The sequence below is a fragment of the Carcharhinus amblyrhynchos genome, unplaced genomic scaffold, assembly GCF_965287045.1.
Source record: "Carcharhinus amblyrhynchos unplaced genomic scaffold, sCarAmb.v2.hapA chromosome_169, whole genome shotgun sequence".
NCBI classification, from domain to species: domain Eukaryota; kingdom Metazoa; phylum Chordata; class Chondrichthyes; order Carcharhiniformes; family Carcharhinidae; genus Carcharhinus; species Carcharhinus amblyrhynchos.
The window spans coordinates 168,758-195,900 of record NW_027649909.1 but is presented as its reverse complement, the minus strand read 5'-3'; the positions used below and the strand labels follow the sequence as shown (position 1 = coordinate 195,900).

General features: G+C 47.3%; 2 protein-coding genes and 1 non-coding gene across 6 annotated transcripts in view; 1 reads left to right on the top strand and 2 right to left on the bottom strand.

The window, feature by feature from the left end:
- Window positions 1-14: 14 nt before the first annotated feature.
- LOC145338776 (uncharacterized) lies at window positions 15-27,010 on the top strand. 3 transcript variants are annotated; one of them, XR_013885884.1, is made up of 3 exons: window positions 15-113; window positions 155-437; window positions 5,594-6,375. XR_013885884.1 is itself a non-coding variant. In XM_080183168.1 (3 exons), exons 1-3 carry the CDS (start codon window positions 412-414, stop codon window positions 26,552-26,554), a joined length of 582 nt encoding a protein of 193 aa, XP_080039294.1. In that variant the 5' UTR covers window positions 128-411; the 3' UTR covers window positions 26,555-27,010. The 3 variants fall into 3 exon arrangements, 1 of the variants encoding a protein (XP_080039294.1); XM_080183168.1 differs by lacking the exon at window positions 15-113 and adding an exon at window positions 26,113-27,010 and having other exon boundaries at window positions 128-437; window positions 5,594-5,707; XR_013885885.1 differs by lacking the exon at window positions 15-113 and having other exon boundaries at window positions 128-322; window positions 5,594-6,397.
- Window positions 9,380-27,143, bottom strand: part of LOC145338775 (pyridoxal kinase-like) — a 67,437-nt gene continuing 49,673 nt past the window's right edge. The window contains exons 9-11 of one of the 2 annotated variants that reach the window (XM_080183167.1): window positions 14,404-14,540; window positions 11,904-11,970; window positions 9,380-10,924 (exon numbers count right to left, since the gene is read on the bottom strand). In XM_080183167.1, coding sequence (XP_080039293.1) covers window positions 10,812-10,924; window positions 11,904-11,970; window positions 14,404-14,540 — 317 coding nt within the window. In that variant the 3' untranslated portion in view covers window positions 9,380-10,811. Of the gene's footprint in view, window positions 10,925-11,367; window positions 11,971-14,403; window positions 14,541-27,143 lie in introns of those variants that run through there. The other variant, XM_080183166.1, reaches the window with a different exon arrangement.
- Window positions 25,836-26,027, bottom strand: LOC145338778 (U2 spliceosomal RNA). Its single transcript, XR_013885886.1, has one exon. It is a non-coding gene; the product is annotated as a U2 spliceosomal RNA (small nuclear RNA).

Below are 27,143 nucleotides of genomic sequence, written 5' to 3'. Positions count from 1 at the left end.
GGCGCGATGTTGCCGGGCCGGGAGCGGTGGCTGGGCCCAGGCCGCGGAGTGTGAGAGGGGGCAGCCGGCCCGGTGCTGGGCCCAGGCCGCGGAGTGTGAGAGGGCGAAAGCAGGCCGGTGTTGGGCCCAGGCCGCTGTGAGAGGGCGAAAGCAGGCCCGGTGCTGGGCCCAGGAGGAGGCAGTGATGGTACTGCTGTAGTATGTGAGGAGCTGTGAATGGTGAACACCCTCCCTCCTGGCCCTGAGATGGAGGAAGCATTGAGGATGGCTGGGCCCTGGACACTGACCCTGAGAGACTGTGTAAGAAGTCTGACAACACCAGGTTTAAGTCCAACCGATTTATTTGATAGTAAACCCAAGCTTTCGAGGTTTCCCTCTTCGTCACGTGGATGAAGAGTTCTGGCTTCAGACATGGGGGCGGATACCTGCCCAACCAGGTGAGCATGGAGGCAGAGGTGAAGGATGAAGATTTCAGCGTTGTGCAGAGCACAAAATTCACTGAGGCGAGGGTGAAAGGGTATAAAGTGGAGTCCTTTGCCAAATACAGAAATGCAACAAACTACTTGTTAAAAGATTATAAAGAAGTTACAAAGAAAGGGTGGTGAATCTCTGGAATTCTCTGCCCGTTGAAGTGGTGGAGGCTGCCTCGCTAAATATATTTAAGACGCGGGTAGATAGGTTTTTGGTAGGCAAGGGGATTAAGGGTTATGGGGAGAAAGCGGGAAAGTGGAACTAATCCACTTCAGATCAGCCATGATCTTATTGAATGGTGGGGCAGGCTCGAAGGGCTAGATGGCCTACTCCTGCTCCTATTTCTTATGTTCTTATCCAGGGTGCGTGGAGTCTTTAAGTACGACAGCAGGAAGTGTAGATGGAGTCAGTGGATGGGCGGGTGGTTTGCACGATAGGTTGGGCTACATTCACAACCCTTTGTAGTTCCTTGTGGTCTTGGGCAGAGCAGGAGCCCATACCAAGCTGTGATACAACCAGAAAGAATGCTTTCTATGGTGCATCTGTAAATGTTGGTGAGAGTTGTAGCTGACATGCCAAATTTCCTTAGGTCTTCTGAGAAAGTAGAGGCATTGGTGGGCTTTCTTAGCTGTAGTGTTGGCATGGGGGGGGACCAGGATAGGTTGTTGGTGATCTGGACACTTAAACTTGAAAGCTCTTGACCTACTTCATCCCCATTGATGCAGACAGGGGCATGTTCTCCTTTACGTTCCCTGAAGTCGATGTGGAGATGCTGGCTTTGGACTGGGATGGGCACAGTAAAAAGTTTCACAACACCAGGTGAAAGTCCAACAAGTTTATTTACAACATAAGAACAGTACAGCACAGGCCCTTCGGCCTTCAATGTTGTGCCAAGCTATATTCAAATCCAAGATCAAGCTATCCCACTCCCTATCATTCTAGAGTGCTCCATGTGTCTATCTAATAACCTTTGAAAGTTCCTAAAGTGTCCAACTCCACTGTCACAGCAGGCAGTATATTCCACACCCCAACCACTCTGAGTAAAGAATCTACCTCAGATATCCCTCCTATATCTCCCACCATGAACCTTATAGTTATGCCCCTAGTAACAGCTACATCCACCTGAGGAAATAGTCTCTGCACGTCCATTCTATCAATCCCTCTCATCATCTTATAAACCTCTATTAAATCACCTCTCATCCTCTTCTGCTCCAAAGAGAAAAGCCCCAGCTCCCTCAACCTTTCCTCATAAGACCTGCCCTCCAAACCAGGCAGCATCCTGGTAAATCTCCTCTGCACTCTCTCCAATGCTTCCATATCCTTCTTATAGTGAGGTAACCAGAACTGCACACAATATTCCAAATGTAGTCTCACCAAGGTCCTGTACAGTTGCAGCATAACCCCACGGTTCCTAAACCCAAACCCCCTGTTAATAAACGCTAACACACTAAGCCTTCTTAACGGCTCTATCCACTTGAGTGGCAACCCTCAGAGATCTGTGGATATGAACCCCAAGATCTCTCTGTTCCTCCACATTCCTCTGAACCCTGCTGTTGACCCTGTAATCCGCATTCAAGTTTGTCCTACCAAAATGATTCACCTGATACTTATCAGGGTTAAACTCCATTTGCCACTTTTCTGCCCAGTTCTGCATCGTATCAATATTTAGTATCACAAACTTACAGAGCACTGCTCCTTCATCAGGTGAGTGGGTTGAGAGTTGGGTTCACAAACAGGGCACATATAGACACCGACTCAATTACAAGATAATGGTTGGAACGCAGGTCTTTACAAGTAATCAACTCTTTACAGATATAGATAATGGACTGGAAAGATGGGATAATGACAGGCCAAACAGGTGTGAATTGTCTCAAAACTGGACATTTAGTCGGACTTTGCAAGCCCAGGCCAAATGGTGGGGATTACACAGTGTGATATGAACCCAGGATCCTGGTTGAGGCTGTCCTTGCTGAACCCAACTTTCCACTCACCTGATGAAGGAGCGATACTCCAAAAGCTTGTGATACCAAATAAACCTGTTGGACTTTAACCTAGTGCTATGCGACTCCTTACTGATGACAATCTCCTTTCTTTTGTTGACATTGAGGGAACGATTATTGTTGCTGCACCAGTCCCCCTGATTATTTTATTCCTGTACTCTGTCTCTTCATTGTTTGAGACCTGTCCCACTACCATGGTGTCAGCAGCAAACTTGAAAATCGAGTTGGAGGGGAATTTGGCCACATAGTCATTGGTGTATAGGGAGTATAGAAGGGAGATGAGAACACAGCCTTGTGGGGCACTGGTGTTGAGGATGATTGAGGAGGAGGTGTTGTTGCCTATCCTTACTGATTGTGGTCTGTGAGTTAGGAAGTTCAGGATCCAGTCGCAGAGGGAGGAGCTGAGACCAAGGCTGTGGAGTTTGGACATAAGTTTCATAGAAATAAAGGTGTTGAAGGCTGAGCTGTAGTCGATGATTAGGAGTCTGACAGAGGTGTCTTTGTTATCTAGATGTTCCAGGGTTGAGAGCAGGGCCAGGGAGATGGTATCTGCTGTGGAACTCCACACAAGAAATAGGACAAATCCAACCCAGCCAGTTACTGCCCAGTCAGTCTACTCTCGATCATCAGTAAAGTGATGGAAGGGGTCATTGACAGCGCTATCAAGCAGCACCTGCTCAGTGACACCCAGTTTGGGTTCTGCCAGGGTCACTCAGCTCCTGACCTCATTACAGTAAGAAGTCTCAGAACACCAGGTTAAAGTCCAACAGGTTTATTTGGTGATTGGAGAGTTGGGCTCTTCAGGATCAGGCCCCTTCATCAGGTGAGTGGAGAGTTGGACTCACAAACACAGCATATATTAATAAAAGCACAATTGCAAGATAGTGGTTGGAATGCAAGTCTTAACAAGTAATTAAGTCTACAGATACAGACAATGCAATGCTGAATCTGTTCAGACTTGCACTCCAACTATTATCTTGCAATTGTGTCTTGCCTCTACATGCTATGTTTGTGAACCTAACTCACTACCTGATGAAGGAGCAACATTCCAAACTCCTAATACCAATAAACCTGTTGGACTTTAACCTGGTGTTGTGAGACTATAGGGATATGGGGGTAGGGCCTGGGTGGGATTGTGTTCGGTGCAGACTCGATGGGCCGAAGGGCCTCTTTCTGCACACTGAACACTAGTGTTCTATGACTACTTACTATGCCCACCCTAGTCCCAACGCCAGTATCTCCACATCAAGTCTTGCTTCAAACATGGACAGCTGAAAGCCACAGATGAAGTGAGTGTGACAGCCCTTGACATCAAGATAGCATTAAACCGAGTGTGGCATTAAGGAGCCCCAGCAAAACTGGAATCAATGAGTATCAGGGGCAAACTCTCCGCTGGTTGGGCTCATACCCAGCAGAAAGGAAGGTGGTTGTGGAGGGTCAGTCATCTCAGCTCCAGGACATCACTGCAGAGGTTCTTCAGAGTAGTGTCTAAGCCCAAAAATCTTCAGCTCCTTCATCAATGATCTTCCCTCCATTAAGGTCAGAAGTGGGGATGTTCGCTGATGATTGCACAATGTTCAGCACCATTCACAACTCCTCAGATACTGAAGCAGTCCATGTCCAAATACAGCAAGGTCTGGTCAGCATTCAACCTCAAGTTGATCAATGACAAATAACATTTGCACTACACAAGCACCAGCACCAGGAGGTACTGTGGGCTTCTTCCTTAAGCAGAGGCCTGAATAATCTCCATTTACAACCACTCATTTTCAATAAGAGAATCTCACCATCACCCGTTGGAATGCGTTAATAACACCAAATCCCCACTATCAGCATCCTGGGGCTTATCACTGACCAGAAACTGAACTGGACTAACCATATAAATACCGTGGTTACCAAAGCAGGTCAGAGCTGAGAATCCTGTAGCGAGTAACTCTCCTCCTGACTCCCCAAAGCCTGTCCACCATCTACAAGTCAGGAGTGTGATGGAATACACTCCACATGCCTGGATGGGTGCAGCTCCAACAACACTCAAGAAGCTCAACACCATCCAGGACAAAACAGCCCACTTGATTGGCAGCCCATCCATCACTTATTCATTCCCTCCACCACTAACACATATTGGCAGCGGTGTATACCATCTACAGGATGCACTGCAGGAACTCACTAAGATTCCTCAGGCAGCAACTTCCAAAGCCATGACCACTACCATCTAGAAGGACAAGAGCAGCAGACACTTGGGAATACCAACACCTGGACGTTCCCCTCCAAGTCACTCACCATCTTGACTAGGAAATATATCACCATTCCTTCACTGTCGCTGAATCAAAATCCTGGAACTCCCTCCCTAACAGCACTGGATGGATGGCTGCGATTCAAGACGGCAGCTCACCACCACCTTCTCAAGGGAATTAGGGTTGGGCAATAAATGCTGGCCCAGCCAGTGAGACATTCATCCTGTGGAAGAGTATAATTTTTAAAAAGACCCATTGTTCCATGAACTATTAGAGTGAAAAGAAAATACAACAGATCCAACATCTTATTAAATAAATGATTTATTTCCAGTCAGAAAGATAAATCTTTAAATATTTATATGTAAATTAATTTGAAAAGATCGAGTTTAGTTAATTAGTTTGACATATTAATACTGCACAGACTGAACGGTACAGGAACATATGTAGCACAGAGTTTGAATGTTAGAAGCAGGACTTGACAAAATCTACCAATGAACTAGATAAACCTTCACAGATAGTGCAACCCTGACAGGTCAGAGTGTCAATCCTCCATTACCAGAACAACCACAGGTCAGAGTTTCTAGTACTGACCCTGGCAACTTGTGTTTCTCCAGTCTCTGTCTGGTAGGAGGAAACTGACCTCTTCCCAGACGGTGAGAGAGATGAGTAGCCAATGTGCAAAACCAAACTGCAGCGTCCTCACTCAGCCCAGTGACAGAGCAGTGAGGGGGCAAGTCAGAGCAGCCCACCTGGTCCGGAACTAAGAAAGCAAGACATGGACACACAGACAGAGAATTACAGACTAAATCACCTACCTAGGATATATATTACAGACGCATACACACTCAGATTCACAACGTTTAGTGACTATTTGTTTTACCTTTCTAGTATCCTGAACTATTCCCAGCCAGATCTGACACACATTGGACCAGCCCTAACACTGCAAACTACAGATGGATTTGTACAGGTAACAGCTCAGGTCAGAAGTGCGACTTCATTCAGGTGTGTTTAATAGGCAGGTGAGAATTCAGCTGTTGTGTACAATGAACACTGAAATCCAACTGAGCAAATATCACAAACTAATTTCAATACCCATTAGTGCACATGACCCCAGCAGAGACCATCCAGTGTCCAATAGCAACGAGCAGGGGAATGGCACGAAGCCATGATGCTCGTTGGGAGAGTCGGTACAGACACTTTGGGCCAAATGGCCTCCTCCTGCACCAAAATGATTCTGTGACAGCATCTCCCATCACCAGTCAACATCTAATGTGCAGCAGTCAATGCATGGAGTGCTCACTGGAGTTGAGTATTTCTGTTAAGTGCAAAGTGTTAATACATATTTCCCCAGAAATGTCAGGCAGCTCATGTCACAGGAGGTCAACAAAACACAAGCTTCAATCCATTTTAATGCTGTCAGCTACAATTAGAATACCAGGTTTCCTGATAATTAATCTGAAAATCAAAATACCTAAAACTCTCACTGGGGTACGGGTCCCCCACACACTGACTCTTACTGGGGTACGGGTCCCACTCACCCTGACTCTCACTGGGGTACGGGTCCCACACACACTGACTCTCACTGGGGTACGGGTCCCACACACACTGACTCTCACTGGGGTACGGCTCCCACACACACTGACTCTCACTGGGGTACGGCTCCCACACACACTGACTCTCACTGGGGTACGGGTCCCACACACACTGACTCTCACTGGGGTACGGGTCCCACACACACTGACTCTCACTGGGGTACGGGTCCCACACACACTGACTCTCACTGGGGTACGGGTCCCACACACACTGACTCTCACTGGGGTACGGGTCCCACACACACTGACTCTCACTGGGGTACGGGTCCCACACACACTGACTCTCACTGGGGTACGGGTCCCACACACACTGACTCTCACTGGGGTACGGGTCCCACACACACTGACTCTCACTGGGGTACGGGTCCCACACACACTGACTCTCACTGGGGTACGGGTCCCACACACACTGACTCTCACTGGGGTACGGGTCCCACACACACACTGGGACCCATCATAAATGTGAATGCAGGCAATGTGTTACCAGGATATACTCAGCAGGTCAAGCAATATGTATGGAACAAGAAGCTGAGTTGATATTTCAAGTTTATGACTTTTGATCTGATGGGATTGGAAGGGTGCAAGAAGACAGTTGAACAATACCTTCTGAAAGTAATGGGCAACAAATGCTGACCTTGTTGTGACATTCATTATCTATGAAAAAATAAAAACTATTTTCTCCCTCCACTGATCCCACCAAACCTGCCTATTATTTCAAGCATTTTCTGTTTTCATTTAATATTCCCAGATCTGTAGTATTCTGTTGTGATACTGGCATATTTGATCAAGAACGTTATAACTAAACATGGTCTCGTCTCCCAGTAGCCCAACACACCTGGCAATTAACCAGTACGTGGTGGTGAGGGGTTTTGGCGGGGGGGCAGGGACAGAGGAGTGGCTGCAACACAAGATGAGAATTTCCCCCCAATGCACGGATACCAAGACTGTTGTAATCCCTGCTTATCTTCCTGACCTGAACAAGAACACAAGAAATAGGTGCAGGAGTAGACTAAAAATCCAAACTGCTCCGCCAGTCAACACCACAATGGCTGAGTTTCAACCTGATTTTCCCACCTTTTTCTCAATTCCCGGAGACACCAGAAATCGGCCTTAAAATTATTCAACACCGGAGCATCCCCGACCCTCAGAAGGACAGAATTCCTTTGAGTGAGGAAATTTCTTTTCCGTTCTCATGGTCAGCCCCCTTATCCTGAGACTGTGCCCCCATGTTTTAGATTCCCCGACCAGCAGGAACAATGTCTCAGTGTCTGCCCTATAACTGATTCAGCACGGACTGGAGAAGACACCCGGACTCTGGAACTTTATTCCACAATGCTAAAAGGAGGAAGGTGGAGTTTCTCATCTCTCTGCATTAGGCTATTATACAGTTGGCTTTGAGAACTGCATTCAGGAAAAGTCATTGAATAGCTGAGGTATGAGGGCTCAGAGATGGGGTCAAGTTTATCAATGGTTGGCACTGGGCAGGTGGCTCTTGGAAGGTGAGGGTACAACTCTGCCTCAAGCTTGCTTCCCAGGTTCAGAGGCAGAGTGGGGGTGGGGTTCCATAGCTGGTATATAAATGAATTGGGGAGGGTCACAATGCCCAGGGAGGAAAGCCCCTGGAGCTGAGTCAGTGCTGAGGGTATGGGCAAATGGTCCCAGGTGATCAGGAAGGCAAATGGGATGCTGGCCTTCATAGCGAGGGGGATTGAATATAAAAGTAGGGAGGTCTTGCTGCAACTGTACAGGGCACTGGTGAGGCCGCAGCTGGAGTACTGTGTGCAGTTTTGGTCGCCGCACTTGCGCAAGGATATTTTGGCCTTGGAGGGAGTGCAGAGGAGGTTTACTAGGCTGATACCGGAGTTGAGGGGGTTGAGCTATGAGGAGAGGCTGAATAGACTGGGCTTGTACTCGTTGGAGTTTAGAAGGATGAGGGGGGATCTTACTGAGAAGTATAAGATGATGAAGGGGATGGATAGGGTAGAGGTTGAGAGGTTCTTCCCGCTCAGAAAGGACAGTAGGACTAGAGGGCACAGCCTCAAGATAAGGGGGGGGGGAGCGGTTTAGAACAGAGTTGAGGAGGAACTTCTTCACTCAAAGGGTGGTGAATCTCTGGAATTCTCTGCCCGTTGAAGTGGTGGATGCTGCCTCGCTAAATATATTTAAGACACGGGTAATAGGTTTTTGGTAGGCAAGGGGATTAAGGGGATGACTTTTGATCTGATGGGATTGGAAGGGTGCAAGAAGACAGTTGAACAATGCCTTCTGAAAGTAATGGGCAACAAATGCTGACCTTGTTGTGACATTCATTATCTACAATAAAATAAAAACTATTTTCTCCCTCCACTGATTAAGGGTTATGGGGAGAAAGCGGGAAAGTGGAACTAAGCCACTTCAGATCAGCCATGATCTTATTGAATGGCGGGGCAGGCTCGAGGGGCTAGATGGCCCACTCCTGCCCCTATTTCTTATGTTCAAAGGAGGGTTGCACATTTTTATTTTTTTCCCAGGTACAGAACTAGGCTGTGGAACACAAACCCATCTCAGATCGGAGTATTCCAGCCATGGAGATGCCCTCAGTCTGATCCATTCACCAACTCCCAGATTCTGGGGGTTTGATCAATGGTAATTCAGAATAAGTGAAGTGCCTATATTAACCTGAGAAATTCCACAACTCTCCAATCAGACAATGCAACAAAAGCAGCTCCATCCAAACCAAACCAAAGGATAGGGGGAGGAGAAAAGTGGGAAAGGTCCATGGCAGGTCAGAGATAATTTAAGGAGAGCAGAAATTTAGTCAGTTCAATTCTCAGTTCAATGGACGAAATGGGATTGGTTTAGATTAGTGGGTTAGTGTTTTTTTTTAAAAAGCTGGTCGGCGCAACATCGTGGGCCGAAGGGCCTGTTCTGCGCTGTAATGTTCTATGTTCTAAAGTTACCAAAACATGAGCAAGGGCAAAGAGCAGCTTTTTGAACAAGTTTCATATCTATACACTGACCAAAACATTCCCAGAATAGGTACAGCACGGGGTTAGATACAGAGTAAAGCTCCCTTCTACACTGTTCCCCATCAAACACTCCCAGGACAGGTACAGCACGGGGTTAGAGTAAAGCTCTGTCTACACTGTCCCCATCAAACACTCCCAGGACAGGTACAGCACGGGGTTAGATACAGAGTAAAGCTCCCTCTACACTGTCCCCGTCAAACACTCCCAGGACAGGTACAGCACGGGGTTAGATATAGAGTAAAGCTCCCTCTACACTGTCCCCCATCAAACACTCCCAGGACAGGTACAGCACGGGGTTAGATACAGAGTAATGCTCCGTCTACACTGTCCCCGTCAAACACTCCCAGGACAGGTACAGCACGGGGTTAGATATAGAGTAAAGCTCCCTCTACACTGTCCCCCATCAAACACTCCCAGGACAGGTACAGCATGGGGTTAGATACAGAGTAAAGCTCCCTCTACACTGTTCCAAAGGGAATACAGTAGAAACACCTTTATCCAGGGAGTGGTGAGAATGTGGAACACATCACCAAAGGGAGTGGCTGAAGTGAAGTGTACAGGAACAGTCAAGGGGAAACTAGACAATGATATGAAGGAAGAGGAATTGAGGGTGAAGCTAATAGATTGAGATGAGGAATGATAGGAGAAGGCTCTAGTGAAGCATAAACATTGGCGTGGGCTGCCTGGGCTGAATGGCCTGTATCTGTCTACAGTATCTGATGGAAATGTGTGGATTAACTAAAACTAACAAATGAGAGCACCATCTGTGTGCAAACTACCACAAACAGCCAATCAGCAACTTCTAATCATTTCACATCAAATTGAAGGGAATTATTTGACAAGATTTGGGTTTGGATCAAAGTCCACAGGTCAATGACGCACTGCCTCCAGTTCCACATGACCTGTTTAGCATCAGGGAATTGTGCAGATCAGTATTACTGGGGCAGACAGGCCAGGATTCACTCTGTGATTCTTTGTAAAAGTACTGATTGGTCATTATTAATTATTCTGTAAAATTTCCTGCAGTTGTGTGCCCATCAATTGCACATCCATTCATCACAGATGCTGAACAGTGTACACCACAACCAGCCCAGCAGTGCTGCCCTCTCACTGAGCATTCACTCTCAGCAGAAGGCAGGGAGTCTCTCCCTCCACATCGGGATTAACCCGGATGGGCAGGGATATGGGGATCTGGGCTGGGCTGTCAATACACGGCACGGCTGCAGATTCGCAGCTCCCATGTAGCATGCCTGCAGAGAGAGATTGACCGCCACTGACAGCAGTCTTGGGGGGCTGAAGGACAATCTCTCCCTGGCTCAGGCATTCACACTGGAGAGTTTCATCCCGACACAACAGGGTGAAGAAACACCAGGAACTCTCAGATCCTCGCGCACTCACACACTCTGGGACAAAGCTTTCCAGTTGAGACAGGTCTCATGGCAGGTGCCATTGGTTAGGAGTGTTTAACATGGCTACATGGGTGCAGTGATCAGCAGTCACGACAATTTAGATGGTAGTTGCTTGGATGATTATCTCAGGGTTTTCAATCTGTTTCTTGCTCTGCACCACTCGCAGCTCCAACTGTGCTGCATTTGGCTTCTTTCCCACTCCGGCCAGAACTGGAGAAAGACAAAATGAGAGTGTGAGAGAAAAAGATAAAGAGAGACACCGGCTGAGAGCAAGAGAGGGAAAGAAAGAGAGTGAGTGAGTGAGTGAGTACATGGTTCGATACAGAGTAAAGCTCCCTCTACACTGTCCCCATCAAACACTCCCAGGACAGGTACAGCACGGGGTTAGATACAGAGTAAAGCTCCCTCTACACTGTCCCCATCAAACACTCCCAGGACAGGTACAGCACGGGGTTAGATACAGAGTAAAGCTCCCTCTACACTGTCCCCATCAAACACTCCCAGGACAGGTACAGCACGGGGTTAGATACAGAGTAAAGCTCCCTCTACACTGTCCCAATCAAACACTCCCAGGACAGGTACAGCACAGGGTTAGATACAGAGTAAAGCTCCCTCTACACTGTCCCTATCAAACACTTCCAGGACAGGTACAGCACGGGGTTAGATACAGAGTAAAGCTCCCTCTACACTGTCCCCCCCATCAAACACTCCCAGGACAGGTACAGCACGGGGTTAGATACAGAGTAAAGCTCCCTCTACACTGTCCCAATCAAACACTCCCAGGACAGGTACAGCACAGGGTTAGATACAGAGTAAAGCTCCCTCTACACTGTCCCTATCAAACACTTCCAGGACAGGTATACACAGTGCTGAGAATGAGAGACTACTGATTATGTGGGTTTGATGAAAGGCTTAACATTTATTCATAGAAACATGGACACAAGAAGCATGATTAAGCCATTTGGTCCTTTGAGCCTGCCCTGCCATTCATTTTGATCATGGCTGATTATCAAATTCCTATCCTGATTCCCCTTGCTCCCATTGCAAAGAATGGGAACGGACACACGTTAAGTTGCACATCCAACCGCTCCTTGCATGCAGTGTCTAACCTCTGCACCACTCCACACAATCTGGGTCAAGTCTGTGTCCCCAGTCGCTGCTAGAATCAATAGGGGCAGCCCCTGCTCACCTTTGGCATTGGAGATTGTCCGGGTCACAATGTGCTGAAGGGCAGAGACCGTCTTCTCACAGGCAATCTGTGTGGACAAACCGGGACATGTTAGGGTCAGCTGCTGATGCAAGGAACAGTGGCACATACAGAAGAAGACTTCAGCCGAAATCTCGCATATTCGGGGCCCGTACCCCAGTGAGAGTCAGTGTGTGTGGGACCCGTACCCCAGTGAGAGTCAGTGTGTGTGGGAGCCGTACCCCAGTGAGAGTCAGTGTGTGTGGGAGCCGTACCCCAGTGAGAGTCAGTGTGTGTGGGAGCCGTACCCCAGTGAGAGTCAGTGTGTGTGTGGGAGCCGTACCCCAGTGAGAGTCAGGGTGTGTGTGGGACCCGTACCCCAGTGAGAGTCAGGGTGTGTGTGGGACCCGTACCCCAGTGAGAGTCAGTGTGTGTGGGACCCGTACCCCAGTGAGAGTCAGGGTGTGCTGGACCCGTACCCCAGTGAGAGTCAGTGTGTGTGGCACCCGTACCTCAGTGAGAGTCAGTGTGTGTGGGACCCGTACCCCAGTGAGAGTCAGTGTGTGTGGGACCCGTACCCCAGTGAGAGTCAGTGTGTGTGTGTGTGTGTGTGGGACCCGTACTTCAGTGAGAGTCAGTGTGTGTGGCACCCGTACCTCAGTGAGAGTCAGTGTGTGTGGGACCCGTACCCCAGTGAGAGTCAGTGTGTGTGGGACCCGTACCCCAGTGAGAGTCAGTGTGTGTGTGTGTGTGGGACCCGTACCCCAGTGAGAGTCAGTGTGTGTGTGTGTGGGACCCGTACCCCAGTGAGAGTCAGTGTGTGTGTGGGACCCGTACCCCAGTGAGAGTCAGTGTGTGTGGGACCCGTACCCCAGTGAGAGTCAGTGTGTGTGGCACCCGTACCTCAGTGAGAGTCAGTGTGTGTGGGACCCGTACCCCAGTGAGAGTCACCGTGCGGGGGACCCGTACCCCAGTGAGAGTCACCGTGCGGGGGACCCGTACCCCAGTGAGAGTCACCGTGCGGGGGACCCGTACCCCAGTGAGAGTCACCGTGCGGGGGACCCGTACCCCAGTGAGAGTCACCGTGCGGGGGACCCGTACCCCAGTGAGAGTCACCGTGCGGGGGACCCGTACCCCAGTGAGAGTCACCGTGCGGGGGACCCGTACCCCAGTGAGAGTCACCGTGCGGGGGACCCGTACCCCAGTGAGAGTCACCGTGCGGGGGACCCGTACCCTAGGGTCTGTTTCCAGGTTCTGGAGTAGAATACAGAGAAATAAAGACAAATATTGTTTTCATTTCATTAACGTTTAGCAGCCCAACAATTGAGTTTTTGGCCTGTGGCGTGGCCAAGGATTACCCATCCCAGATTGCATAGAAGCTACTTAGAATCATGCAATCTCTACAGTGCAGAAGGAAGTCATTCAGCCCATCAAGTCTGGATTGACCACAATTCCACCCAGGCACTATCCCTGTAACCACACACATTTACCCTGCTCATCCCCCTGTCACTAATGGGCAATTTAGCATGGCCAATCAACACAACCCTCACATCCTTGGACTGCAGGAGCAATCCAGAGCATCTGGAGGAAATCCACACAGACAGGAAAATGTGCAAACTCCATACAGTGAGCAAGGCCAGGCAGACTGGATCAGCTCAATGGCCTCTCTGTTTTGTCAGATCCTACAATTATATATTTGTACATCATTTTATTAATTCTGGGAAATCTCTGGTTCCTGACACACACTCCAGAAAAAATACCTTCTTTGTATTTCTCTTTCCAAGTCCCACAATTTTCCATTTCCACAACCGTGTCCCCTTATCCACTGAGCACCTCGGTCCCTCCATCACTTCACAGCTCTCTGCTATAGCTGCTCAATCGCCAGTCTGCCTGTATCCTGTAACTAAGCTCCTCCCTATATTATGTGGCCAAATTATGCATCATCTGCAAACTTATAAATAGTGCTGCTCCTGATACACGCAGATGTTATCGGCAGCAGTTACTGGACTAGTGACCCACACACAGGCCTGGAAACGATCCAGAAACACCAGTTCAAATCCCACAATAGCTGCTGCTGGCCTACGTAAATACAATGCAACAAGATCAACACCAAAGTTAACAGGGATCTTTAGGCAAGGAAATCTGCCGCCCTGACCTGGTCTGGCCTACGTGTGACTCCAGAGCCACAGCAGTGTGGTTGACTCTGAAATGCCCGAGTGAGACATTCAGTTCAAGGGGCAATTATAGATGGACAACAAAGGCTGGCCTTGTCAGTTACGCCCACATATTAAAACCAAACTTGATCATTTATATATCAAACAAGAAAAACAAAAAACCCTAAACTGATCCTTGGAGGCCCCCAATGTAGTCATCTCCCCAGTCAGATATACTCTCTGCCTTAAACTGCTTAACTTTGACAATTACCACATCAAAGCAAGCACTATCCCTTCAGTATCCTGAGAGCTGATTGTCCCGTGGATGAGATCTGCAATGTGACACTTACCTTCAGGTTATTGGGGTGCTGATGTGTCCAAGCCAGGAGCATTGCGGCAAATAAATCTCCCGTCCCCACAAACACAGCATCCACCTTGGGTATCTCCATTCTAATTCGCTCCGTTACTTGTGAACCACCAGCTATCACTGATCACAACAAATCCACAATCAATGAGAGTCAGGTGGGTATGTGGGAGGACGTGTGATAATAATGAATCAAATCAAATTTTGTGGTGGTGATTAGGTATGTGGATGAGGGCAGTACATTTGACGTAGTCTAAATGGACTTCAGTAAGGCAAGGTCCCACACGGGAGGATGATGAATTATCACAGAATCCCTACAGTGCGGGAGGTGGTCATTTGGCCCACCGAGTCCGCACCAACAACAATCCCACCTAGGCCCTATCCTATAAGCCCATGTATTTACCCAGCTAGTCCCCCTGACACTAAGGGTCAATTTTGCACGGTCAATCAACCTAACCAGCACATCTTTGGACTGTGGGAAGAAGCCCACACAGACATTCAGAAAATGGACAAACTCCACAAAGGCAGTAGCGCAAGGCCAGAATTGAGTCCAGATCTCTAGCACTGTGAGGTGGCAGTGCTAACCACTGTGCAGCATAAGAAGTTAACAGCCCATCGGATCCAGGGCAATTTGGCAAATTGGTTCCAAAATTGGCTCAGTGGCAGGAAGCAGAGGGTAATGATCGAAGGTTGTTTTTGTGACTGGAAGCCTGTGTCCAGTGGTGTACTGCAGGGATTGGTGCTGGGTCCTTTACTGTGTGTAGTGTACATTAATGATCTAAATGTGAATGTGGGAGTATGATCACTAAGTGCACAGACAACTTGAAAATTGGTGTGTGGTAAATAGCGAGGAGGAAAGCCTTGGTTTACAGGATGATATAGACGGGCTGGTCAGATGGACAGAACAGTAACAAATGGAATTTAACCCTGGAAAGTGTGAGGTGACGCATTTTGGGAGACTAGCCAGGTAAGGGAATACACAATGAATGGGAGGATGCTAGAAAGCACAAAGGACCAGAAGGACCTTGGGGTTATGTCCATAGATCCCTGAAGGACAGGGAGATAAAGTGGTTAAGCAGGCACCTGGGATACTTGCCTTTATTAACCGAGGCATTGGAGGGTTATGATGGAACTGCATAAAATGCTGGTTAGGCCACAGCTCGAGTACTGGGTGTAGTTCTGGTCGCCACACTACAGGAAGAATATGATTGCAGTAGAGAGGGTTCAGAGGAGATTCACCAGGATGCTGCCTGGACTGCAGCATTTCATTAGAACATAAGAACTAGGAGCAGGAGTCGGCCATCTGGCCCCTCGAGCCTGCTCCACCATTTAATAAGATCATGGCTGATCTTTTCATGGACTCAGCTCCACTTACCCGCCTGCTCACCATAACCCTTAATTCCTTTACTGTTCAGAAATTTCTCTCTTCAGCTATGAAGAGAGGCTGGAAAGGCTGGAGTTAGATAGGCTGACGCTCAATAGGCTGGGATTGTTATCCTTACAGCAGAGAAGGCGGAGGGGAGATCTGATTAAGGTGTACAAAATTATGAAGCACATTGATAGGGTAGATAGGAAGAAACATTTCCCCTTTGTAATAGAGTCAATAACAGGGGGCATAGATTAAGGTTAGCAGCAGGAGATTTAGAGGGGATTTGAGGAAAAGCTTCTTCTCCCAGAGGGTGGGGGGAATCTGGAATACTCTGCCTGAAAGGGTGGTAGAGGCAGGAACTCTCACAACAGTTAAGGAGCATTTACACGAGCACTTGAAATGCCTCAGCACACATGGCTATGGAGCAAGTGCTGGAAAATGGAGTTAGAATAGATAGGTGCTTGATGGCCAGCATAGACACAATGGACCGAAGGGCCTCTTTCTGTGATGTAGAACTCTATGACTCCACAAACGTATTGGGTAAAGCCCAACAGTGCAGAAGGCAGCCATTTAACTCATCACATCAAGACGAGTTCTTTGAGAGAGATCTTCAATTTATTCCCGTTTCCAAGACTTTTCCCCATAAAGTTGCAAAATATTTCCTCCTCAATTGTCCTAGGAATGCAGGAATTAGGAGCAGAAATGGGCAAATTCAGCCCTTCGAGACTGCTCTGCCATTCAATCAGATCATGGGCGATCTCTCCCTGGTCTCAATCCACCTGCCCACCTGTTCCCCATATAGAACATAGAACATAGAACATAGAACATTACAGCGCAGAACAGGCCCTTCGGCCCACGATGTTGCGCCGACCAGTTACAAAAACAATGACCCACTAGCCTATACCAATCCCATTTCGTCCATAAACCTATCCAGAGATCTCTTAAACGCCCCCAAACTAGACGCATTTACAACTGCAGCAGGCAGGGCATTCCAATCCCTCACCACCTGCTGGGTAAAGAACCTACCCCTGACATCCGTCCTGTAGCTACCCCCCCTTAATTTAAAGCCATGCCCCCTCGTGCTAGCTTTCTCCATCCGAGGAAAAAGGCTATCACTATCCACCCTATCTAAACCTCTAATCATCTTATATGTTTCAATAAGATCCCCTCTTAGCCGCCTTCTTTCCAACGAAAACAACCCTAGATCCCTCAGTCTCTCCTCATAGGACCTCCCCTCCATACCAGGCAACATCCTAGTAAACCTCCTCTGCACCCTCTCCAACGCCTCCACATCCTTCTTGTAATGCGGGGACCAGAACTGCACACAGTACTCCAAGTGCGGCCGCACTAGAGTAGTGTACAGTTGCAACATTACACTGCGACTCCTAAATTCAATCCCCCTACCAATAAACGCCAAGACACCGTACGCCTTCTTGACAACCTTATCTACTTGATTCCCAACTTTCAGGGATCTATGTACACACACACCTAGATCCCTCTGTTCATCCACACTATTCAAAGTCCTCCCGTTAGCCCTATACTCGACACATCTGTTGCTCCTACCAAAGTGAATTACCTCACACTTCTCCGCATTAAATTCCATCCGCCACCTCTCGGCCCAGCTCTGCAACCTATCTAAGTCTCCCTGCAGACTATGACACCCTTCCTCACAATCTACCACACCTCCAATTTTGGTGTCATCAGCAAATTTACTAATCCACCCAACTATACCCTCATCCAGATCATTAATAAAAATTACAAACAACAGTGGCCCCAAAACAGATCCCTGAGGCACACCACTCGTAACTGCACTCCATGATGAATATTTACCATCCACCACCACCCTCTGTCTCCTATCTGATAGCCAATTCCTGATCCAACTTCCTAGATTACCCACAATCCCATACATCTGCATTTTCTGCAGAAGCCTACCATGGTGAACCTTATCGAACGCCTTACTAAAATCCATGTATACCACGTCAACTGCCTTACCCCCATCCACCTCTTTGGTCACCTTCTCAAAAAACTCAATAAGGTTAGTAAGGCACGACCTACCCGCTACAAAACCATGCTGACTATTTCTAATCAATTCATTACACTCCAAATAACTATAAATCCTATCCCTAATAATTTTTTCTAAAACCTTGCCCACAACAGAAGTAAGACTCACCGGTCTATAATTCCCGGCAAAGTCTCTGTTCCCCTTCTTAAACAATGGGACAACATTCGCTATCCTCCAATCCTCCGGGACTACACCAGAGACCAATGACGACCTGAAGATCTGAGCCAGAGGCTCTGCAATCACCTCTCTAGCCTCCCAGAGAATCCTAGGGTAGATCCCATCCGGACCAGGGGACTTATCTATTTTCAGCCCCTCAAGAATTTCCAGCACATCCTCTTTATCAACCGTAATACTGTCTATTTTACACCCCTGCAACCCAATGTCCTCCTCAGCTATATTCATGTCCCCCTGCGTGAACACCGAAGAGAAATATTGGTTCAATACTTCTCCAATCTCCTCCGGTTCCACACACAACTTCCCCCTGCTGTCTGTAACTGGCCCTAATCTTGCCCTGACCAACCTTCTGTTCTTGACATACCTATAGAACGCCTTAGGATTCTCCTTAATCCTATCAGCCAAATTCTTCTCATGTCCTCTTTTAGCCCTTCTCAACTCACTCTTCAACTCCCTCCTAGCCAATCTAAAGCTTTCTAGTGCACTATCTGAGCCCTCCAATCTCATCCGAACATAAGCCTCCTTTTTCTTTTTAACCATCGACTCAACTCTTTTAGTGCACCACGGTTCCCTAGATCTACCAAATCCACCATGCCTGACAGGGACATACCTATCAAGGACTCGCAGTAGCTGCTCCTTGAAAAAACTCCACATTTCAGATGTTCCCAGTCCCTGTAATCCCCTAATCCAATCCATGCTTCCTAATTCACTCCTGATAGCCTCATAATCGCCCTTACCCCAGCTAAAATTGCTGACCCCTTATCCCTATATCTCCTTATCCCTATTTTGTTAGAAATATATCTATCTCCTTCTTGAAACCATTCACTGATTCAGACTCCACCGCGCTATGGGGCAGTGAGTTCTACACATCCACCACCCTCTGTGAAAAGTAGTCCCTCCTCATCTCGGTTTTAGCCTTCAGAGTGACCGCGCAGAGAGCCGCCTTCAGAGTGACCGCGCAGTTTCCTTTGACCATTATGAGGTTTCACCCTGGACTCTAAGCTCTTGGTAGTTGATTCACTTACAGAGCAGCTGTCAGGCTTTATGGCTCCATGAGTCGTGACTGTCTCAATATGGTGTGGATACTTGGCATTGCTAGATCAGGTGAGCACCTCACTGTCTGCTCCGACCATCTGATCTTAAGATGCTTCCTAAGGAAGCTCAGGTGAAAGTGATTGTGCTCTTGGCATGACCATGTTACACCGTTCAAGTCTTACATTTTTACAACAGAGCGGGCAGTAATATTGCTCGATTGACTGAGATCAGTAAGCAATCCTGCTCCTCTTCATTGCCAGGCCAATGTTCGGAGTCTGCTCTACACTCAAACTGGAACACCACAGTAACAAGGAAACCCATGTCAGACTCCTATTTATTGGCTACAGATTATCCTTTAACATTGTTATACCTCCAAAACTCATCTCCAAACTCCGTGGCCTGGGTCTCAGCACCTCCCTCTGTGATTGATTCCTGAACTTCCTAACTCACAGACCACAGCCAGTAAGGATAGGCAACAAAACCTCCTCCACGATTATCCTCAACAACGGTGCCCCACAAGGCTGTGTTCTCAGCCCCCTACTATACTCCCTATACATCTCTGACTGTGTGGCCAAATTCCCCTCCAACTCGATTTTCCAGTTTGCTGATGACACCATGATAGTGGGTCGGATCTCAAACAATGATGAGACAGAGTACAGGAATGAGATAGAGAATCTGGTGAACTGGTGCAGCCACAATAATCTCTCCCTCAATGTCAACAAAACAAAGGAGACAGTCATCGACTTCAGGAAATATAGGAGAACATGCCCCTGTCTACATCAATGGGGGGGTGAAGTAGAACGGGTCGAGTGCTTCAAGTTTTTAGGTGTCCAGATCACCAATAACCTGTCCTGGGTCCCCCCATGCTGACACTATAGTTAAGAAAGCCCACCAACACTTCTACTTTCTCAAAAGATGAAGGAAATTTGGCATGTCCACTACGACTTTCATCAACTTTTACAGATGCATCATAGAAAGCTTTCCAGATGCAGCTTGGTATGGCTCTAGCTCTGATCAAGACCCCATAAATCTACAAAAGGTCGTGAATGTAGCCTAATCCATTACGCAAACAGCATTCCATCCATTGACTCTGTCTATACTTCCTGCTGCCTCAGCAAAACAGCCGCAGAATTAAGGACCCTATGCACCCCGGACATTCTCTCTTCCACCTTCTTCTGTTGGGAAAAAGATACAAAAGTTTGAGGTCACGTACCAACTGACTCAAGAACAGCTTCTTCCCTGCTGCCGTTAGACTTTGAATGGACCTACCTTGCATTAAGTTGATCTTTCTCTACACCCTAGCGATGATTGTAACACTATATTCTGCACTGTCTCATTTCCTTCTCTATGAACGGTATGCTTTGCCTGTATAGCGCTCAAGAAACAATACTTTTTACTGTGTACTAATACATGTGACAATAAATAAGTCAAATCAATATTGCTCTATGGACTTAGAATGGGCAGTAATATTGTTCTGTAAGCAAACCAGCTCCTCTTGATTCCCAGGCGAATGTTCAAAGTCTGCCATAGGGTACACCTGATCAACAATTCTTGCAGGCGTTTTATCAATATCTAGAAGTACAGTACAGGAAACAGGCTCTTCGGCCCTCCAAGCCTGTGCCGCTCATTGGTCCAACTAGACCATTCATTTGTATCCCTCCATTCCCAGTCTGTTCATGTGACTATCCAGGTAAGTCTTAAACGATCCCAGTATGTCCGCCTCCACCACCCTGCTTGGCAGTGCATCCCAGGCCCCCACCACCCTCTGTGTAAAATACGTCCCTTTGATATCTGAGTTAAACCTCACCCCCCCCTCACCTTGAACCTGTGACCCCTCATGTTTGTCACCTCCGACCCGGGAAAAAGCTTCCCACTGTTCACCCTATCTATACCCCTCAATTTTATACACCTCTACTAGGTCTCCCCTCATTCTCCATCTTTCCTGGGAGAACAACCCCAGTTTACCTAATCTCTCCTCATAGCTAAGACCCTCCCATACCAGGCAACATCCTGGTAAACCTCCTCTGCACTCTCTCCAAAGCCTCCACGTCCTTCTGGTAGTGTGGTGACCGGAACTGGAAGCAGTATTCCAAATGTGGCCTAACCAACGTTCTATACAGCTGTAACATCAGATGCCAATTTTTATACTCTATACCCTGTCCTATAAAGGCAAGCATGCCATATGCCTTCTTCACCACCTTCAAGGATCTGTGGACTTGCACACCCAGATCCCTCTGTGTGTCTATACTCCTGATGGTTCTGCCATTTATTGTATAGCTCCCCACTACATTAGTTCTACCAAAATGCATCGCTTCGCTTTTATCTGGATTAACTGCCATTTCTCCGCCCAATTTTCCAGCCTATCTATATCCTGCTGTATTCTCTGACAATGTTCATCGTTATCCACAAGTCCAGCCATCTTCGTGTTAACCGCAAACTTACTGATCACATCAGTTACATCTTCTTCCAAATCATTTATATATATCACAAACAGCAGAGGTCCCAGTACACAGCCCTGCGGAACACCACTAGTCACAGACCTCCAACCGGAAAAAGACCCCTCCACTGCTACCCTCTGTCTTCTATGGCCAAGCCAGTTCTCTACCCATCTAGCCACGTCATCTTTTATCCCATTAGATTTAACCTTTTGCACCAACCTGCCATGAGGGACTTTGTCAAATGCTTTACTAACATCCATATAGACGACATCCACGGCCCTTCCCTTGTCAACCATTTTTGCCATCTCCTCAAAAAACTCCACCTATAAGTTCAGAGTGTGCTGCTGAGTTAAGTGAGCTTATTCACTGCAGAGAGGTTCTGGTCATGAACTTTCCTGGAACAAGCTGACACACGACTTTAGTTTTCCTTGTGCTGATTGCAAGGCTGAAGTTGTGGCTTACATTGGAAAACTGTTCAATCCTACATTACACATCCAGCTCTGAGGCGGCTAGCTGGTGCTCAGAGTCATTAAACAGGTCAAAGTGTGCCCTTGGAGAGTCTTGTCTTTGACTGGTGTCACCTCAGATAGAGTAGCTTCCTGCCCATGTGACCAGGCTAATATGCAGGGAAGACATGACAGGGTATGACAAGGTGTTGGTGGAGAGATGCTGCGAGCATGCAGCTCCCTTTAACTCCATTAATTGCTTCCAAATAGACTGAGTTCAGTGAGCTTCTTAACCAGCCGTTCACCTACTCCATCCTTAAAGTTCCAAAGCCAATGCTCAGAGTGGAGCGGGCAAACTTAAATCCATTCCTTGCTTGAACCAAATTCAAAATCCAATTGAAACTGTTTCCAGGTCCAAGCTGGCAGGACGAGGCATTGTACTCCATCTTGGGCTTGATCTGATGTTTGATCTTAGCCAAAAGGCCACTTTCTAGACTTCAGCTGATGTATCATCATCTCCTGCTAGACAGGATTGTTCTCATTGTTTCCAATAGAGAAGATCAGGAGAGAAGCTGATGGTAACCTGTGGCAGACTGAGAGCTGAAAGACCATTCACAATGCCATTAAATTGCTCTGTTCACTTTTCTAGAATTTGGGAGTTTTCTGTGAACTGTGTGTTACTCATCGGCACCGAGCTTCGGTGACGAACCAGTAGACTGGGCTGTAGACAATTTCAGAGCATGACAGAATCACTTCCGTCTTTGTGTCTGGATATAACGGAGGTTTGTCTGCTTCCTCTTTCAGCCAAGTACCTTCCAACTCTCTGAGGCTGCACTGGACCGCCATGTAGTGAGCCTGACATCAGAATCAGGTCACGCGGGCATTGTGCTTGGACAGTGATGACTTGTCAGTGAGATAAACCCTGCACAGGCGATGTTTGTCTGAGATAAAACCTACACAGGCGATGTTTCTCTGAGATAAACCTTGCAGAGTCAATGTTCCTCCTTCAGTAGTTTCTGGATGTCTGGATTGCCTCATTGTTTTCACTGAAGCAATCTTGATGGTGTGGAGACTCCAGCGTAGTGAAGTACACCATATACCTCGACAATGCCCAGCCATCCACAAGGCAGTAAGTGTCCATTTTGGGATGACTTCTATGTTTCTCCGAGAGATCCCTTCATGACTGCCTTTTTGAGTCTCAAAGTGCTTATGGACCTTAGTGTTCTGGGAATGCTGAGAAGGATGTATCTTGATGGTTAGCTATAAACTAATAAAAAAAAGTGGTCGGTGCAACAGTCAGCACCACACAGGGCTTTTATTGCACTCACACCCTGCCTGTCCCTCTGCCTGATGCGGACATACTCAACTTGATGCTAACGTACAGAATGAGAGTACATTTAATATTTCGCAGGGAGCAGAAAAACCATTAGTGATCAGAGCTCATGCTCAGCAACAAGCAGCCAACACATACCGGCACTGATAGGCAGATGCATTCCTGGCACAAAGGAAGATGGCTATGGTGGTTGCGCCGCACCACCGGAGGGTCAGCGCCGAGGGAGCGCCGCACCACCGGAGGGTCAGCGCCGAGGGAGCGCCGCACCACCGGAGGGTCAGCGCCGAGGGAGCGCCGCACTGACTTGTCCGAACCTCAATCTTAAAAAGAGAATTCTTATACTTAAACAGTGTCCTTGGCTTCTAGCTTCCCTCGACAAGGGGAAATATATTCCTGGTATTGATTCCATCAAATCCCCTCAGGGATCTTGTCGTTCGTCTAAACACCAATGGATTAAGGCCAAACCTACATAAGATAACCCCTTCATCTCAGGAATGAGTCTAGTGAACCTTCTGTGAACTGCTTCTAATGCAGTTTTAGCTTTCTCATATAACAGAACTGTACACAGTATTCCAGATGTGGTCTCACCATGTCACAGCTGCTTTTATAAGTCCATTTCTCTTGCACTAAACACCAACATCCAATTTGCCTTCCATATCGTTTGCTGTACCCGCGTACTAACATTTGCCAATTCATGGAGCAAGACACCCATATCCCTCTGTAACACCGAGTTCTGCAATCTCAATCCAAATAAATAATCTGCTTTCTTATTCTTCCTGCCAAAGTGGACTAAGTCACATTTTCCCACATTAGCTCTCTGACAAATTTTAGCTTACTCATTTAACCTATCTTTATTCATCTATAGACACAATCTGTTCTTGGTAATCTACTTTCTTATCTCTTTGTGGTGACGGAACAAGAATTATTACACCATTGTTTTATCAACTGCAAACTTAGGTGCAATAGATCTTGGCTCTTCACCCGAGCCATTGATGTCGATTGTAAATAATTTAGGCCCCAGCACAATCTCTGGGACACACTTGTCACATTTTACCAAACTGAAAATAGTCCAATTATTCTCACTCTCTGCTCCCTTTTGGCTAGCTGATAGAAGACAGAGGGTGGTGATTGATGGGAAATATTCAACCTGGAGTTCAGGTACAAGTGGTGTACCTCAAGGATCTGTTTTGGGGCCACTGCTGTTTGTCATTTCTATAAATGACCTAGATGAGGGTGTAGAAGGATGGGTTAGTAAATTTGCTGATGACACCAAAGTTGGAGGAGTTGTAGACAGTGAGGATGGATGTTACAGTTTGCAGAGGGACATAGATAAGCTGCAGAGCTGGGCTGAGAGGTGGCAAATGGAGTTTAATGCAGAAAAGCGTGATTCACTTTGGTAAAAAAAATAGGAGTACAGAATATAGGGCTAATGCAAGGACTCTTAGTAGTGTTGACAAGCAGAGAGATCTCGGGGTACATGTGCATAGCTCCCTGAAAGTTGGCACCCAGGTTGATAAGGTTGTTAAGAAGGTGTACGGTGTGTTAGCTTTTATTGGTAGAGGGATTGACTTTCGGAGCTGTGAGGTCATGTTACAACTGTACAAAACTCTGGTGTGGCCGCACTTGGAGTATTGCATACAGTTCTGGTCGCCGCATTGTAAGAAAGATGTGAGGCATTGGAAAGGGTGCAGAGGAGGTTTACCAGGATGTTGCCTGGTATGGTGGGAAGGTCTTATGAGGAAAGGCTGAGGGACTTGAGGTTATTTTTATTGGAGAGAAGGAGATTACGAGGTGACCTGATTGAGGCATACAAGATGATCAAAGGATTGGATAGGGTGGACAGTGAGAGCCTTTTTCCTCGGATGGTGATGGCTAACACAAGGGGACATAGCTTTAAATTAAGGGGTGGTAATTATAGGACAGATGTCAGAGGTAGGTTCTTTACTCAGAGGGTAGTAAGGGCGTGGAATGCCCTGCCTGCAGCAGTTGTGGACTCGCCAACTTTAAGGGCATTCAAATGGTCAGTGGATAGGCATATGGATAACATTGGAATAGTTTAGGTTACAGGGTCATTAGATTGGTTCCACTGGTCGGCACAACATTGAGGGCCAAAGGGCCTGTACTGCGCTGTAATGTTCTATTATGTGGAACTGTTGGACTGGGGTAAATACAGTAAGAAGTCTCACAACACTAGGTTAAAGTCCAGCAGGTCTATTTGGTAGCAAAAGCCACTAGCTTTCAAAGCGCTTCTCCTTCGACAGGTGAGTGGGAGTTCTGTTCACAAACAGGGTATATAAAGACACAAACTCAATTTACAAAATAATGGTTGGAATGCAAGTCGTTATAGGTAATCAAGTCTCAAAGGTACAGGCAGTGAGAGTGGAGAGTGTTAAGCACAGGTTAAAGAGATGTGTATTGTCTGCAGCCGGGACAGTTTTTTTTAAACTTTATTCCAATCCAATCAAGTCAAATTAAACCCAATTCAGAGTCCCAACAAGTTGGGACATTCCCGATCCAAGCTGACAAGACAGGGCTCTCACCTCCTGTCTTGGGCTTGATCTACATGATCCAAGCTGATTGGAGTAGGTGTAGCTCCGCCTCCAGGGCTTGATCTTATTTGCATCTTAGCCAAATGGCCGAGATGCCGCTTTAAAAAATTGCTTCAAATGAAGCTGAAATGTAACCTAATGACTTCAACCAAGTGCAGCATGTCGATACTACACTTGATCTTAGCCAAAAGGCCGAGAAGCGGGACAGTTAGTGAGATTTTGCAAATCAAGGGGGTTTACACTTAGTGTGACATTGACAGTGTTTTTTGTAATTTGTGTAATTTGACAGTGACCATGACACCACTCAACCCTGCCACAGCAACCTCTGCAAGACATGCTGGATCACTGACACGGAGGCCATCATCACACGTGAGAACACTATCCACCAGGTACACGGTACATACTCTTGTAACTCGGCCAATGTTGTCTACCTGATACGCTGTAGGAAAGGATGTCCCAAGGCTTGGTACATTGGGGAGACCGTGCAGATGCTACGACAACGGATGAATGAACATCGCTCAACAATCACCAGGCAAGACTGTTCCCTTCCTATTGGTGAACACTTCAGTGGTCACGGGCATTCAGCCTCCAATCGTCGGGTAAGCATTCTCCAAGGCGGCCTTGATGACACACGACAGTGCAGAGTCGCTGGGCAGAGACTGATAGCCAAGTTCCGCACACATGAGGACGGCCTCAACCAGGATCCTGGGTTCAAGTCACACGATCTGTAACCCCCATGACTTTCCTGGACTTTCAAAATCTCACTAACTATCCTGTCTGGAGACAATACACATCTCTTTAAACTGTGGTTAATGCTCTGTCCACTCACACTGTCTGTACCTTTGAGGCTTGATTATCTGTAAAGACTCGCATTCCAACCAATATTTTGTAAATTGAGTTTGTGTCTTTATATACCCTGTTTGTGATTAGAACTCCCACTTACCTGATGAAGGAGCAGCGCTCCGAAAGCTAGTGGCTTTTGCTACCAAATAAACCTGTTGGACTTTAACTGATGTTGTGGGACTTCTTATCCACTTTACCATTACCAGGAGTTACTGAGCGGAAGTGAGAGAGAACTGGATTATCAGTAGAGATACAGTCAGTAACACAGGGTGCTGGGGGAGAGGGGTTACTGAGTGACAGTGTGAGGGAGCTGGATTAACATCAGTACAGATACAGTCAGTAACACAGGGTGCTGGGGGAGAGGGGTTACTGAGTGACAGTGTGAGGGAGCTGGATTAACATCAGTACAGATACAGTCAGTAACACAGGGTGCTGGGGGAGAGGGGTTACTGAGTGACAGTGTGAGGGAGCTGGATT

Coding starts and splice junctions, on each gene's coding strand:
- LOC145338776 (XM_080183168.1), top strand. CDS start 412: ATGGGGGCGGATACCTGCCCAACCAG. Junction 438..5,593: donor GCGGATACCTGCCCAACCAG/GTGAGCATGGAG, acceptor TTACCTTTCTAG/TATCCTGAACTATTCCCAGC. Junction 5,708..26,112: donor AGAAGTGCGACTTCATTCAG/GTGTGTTTAATA, acceptor GTAATTTGACAG/TGACCATGACACCACTCAAC.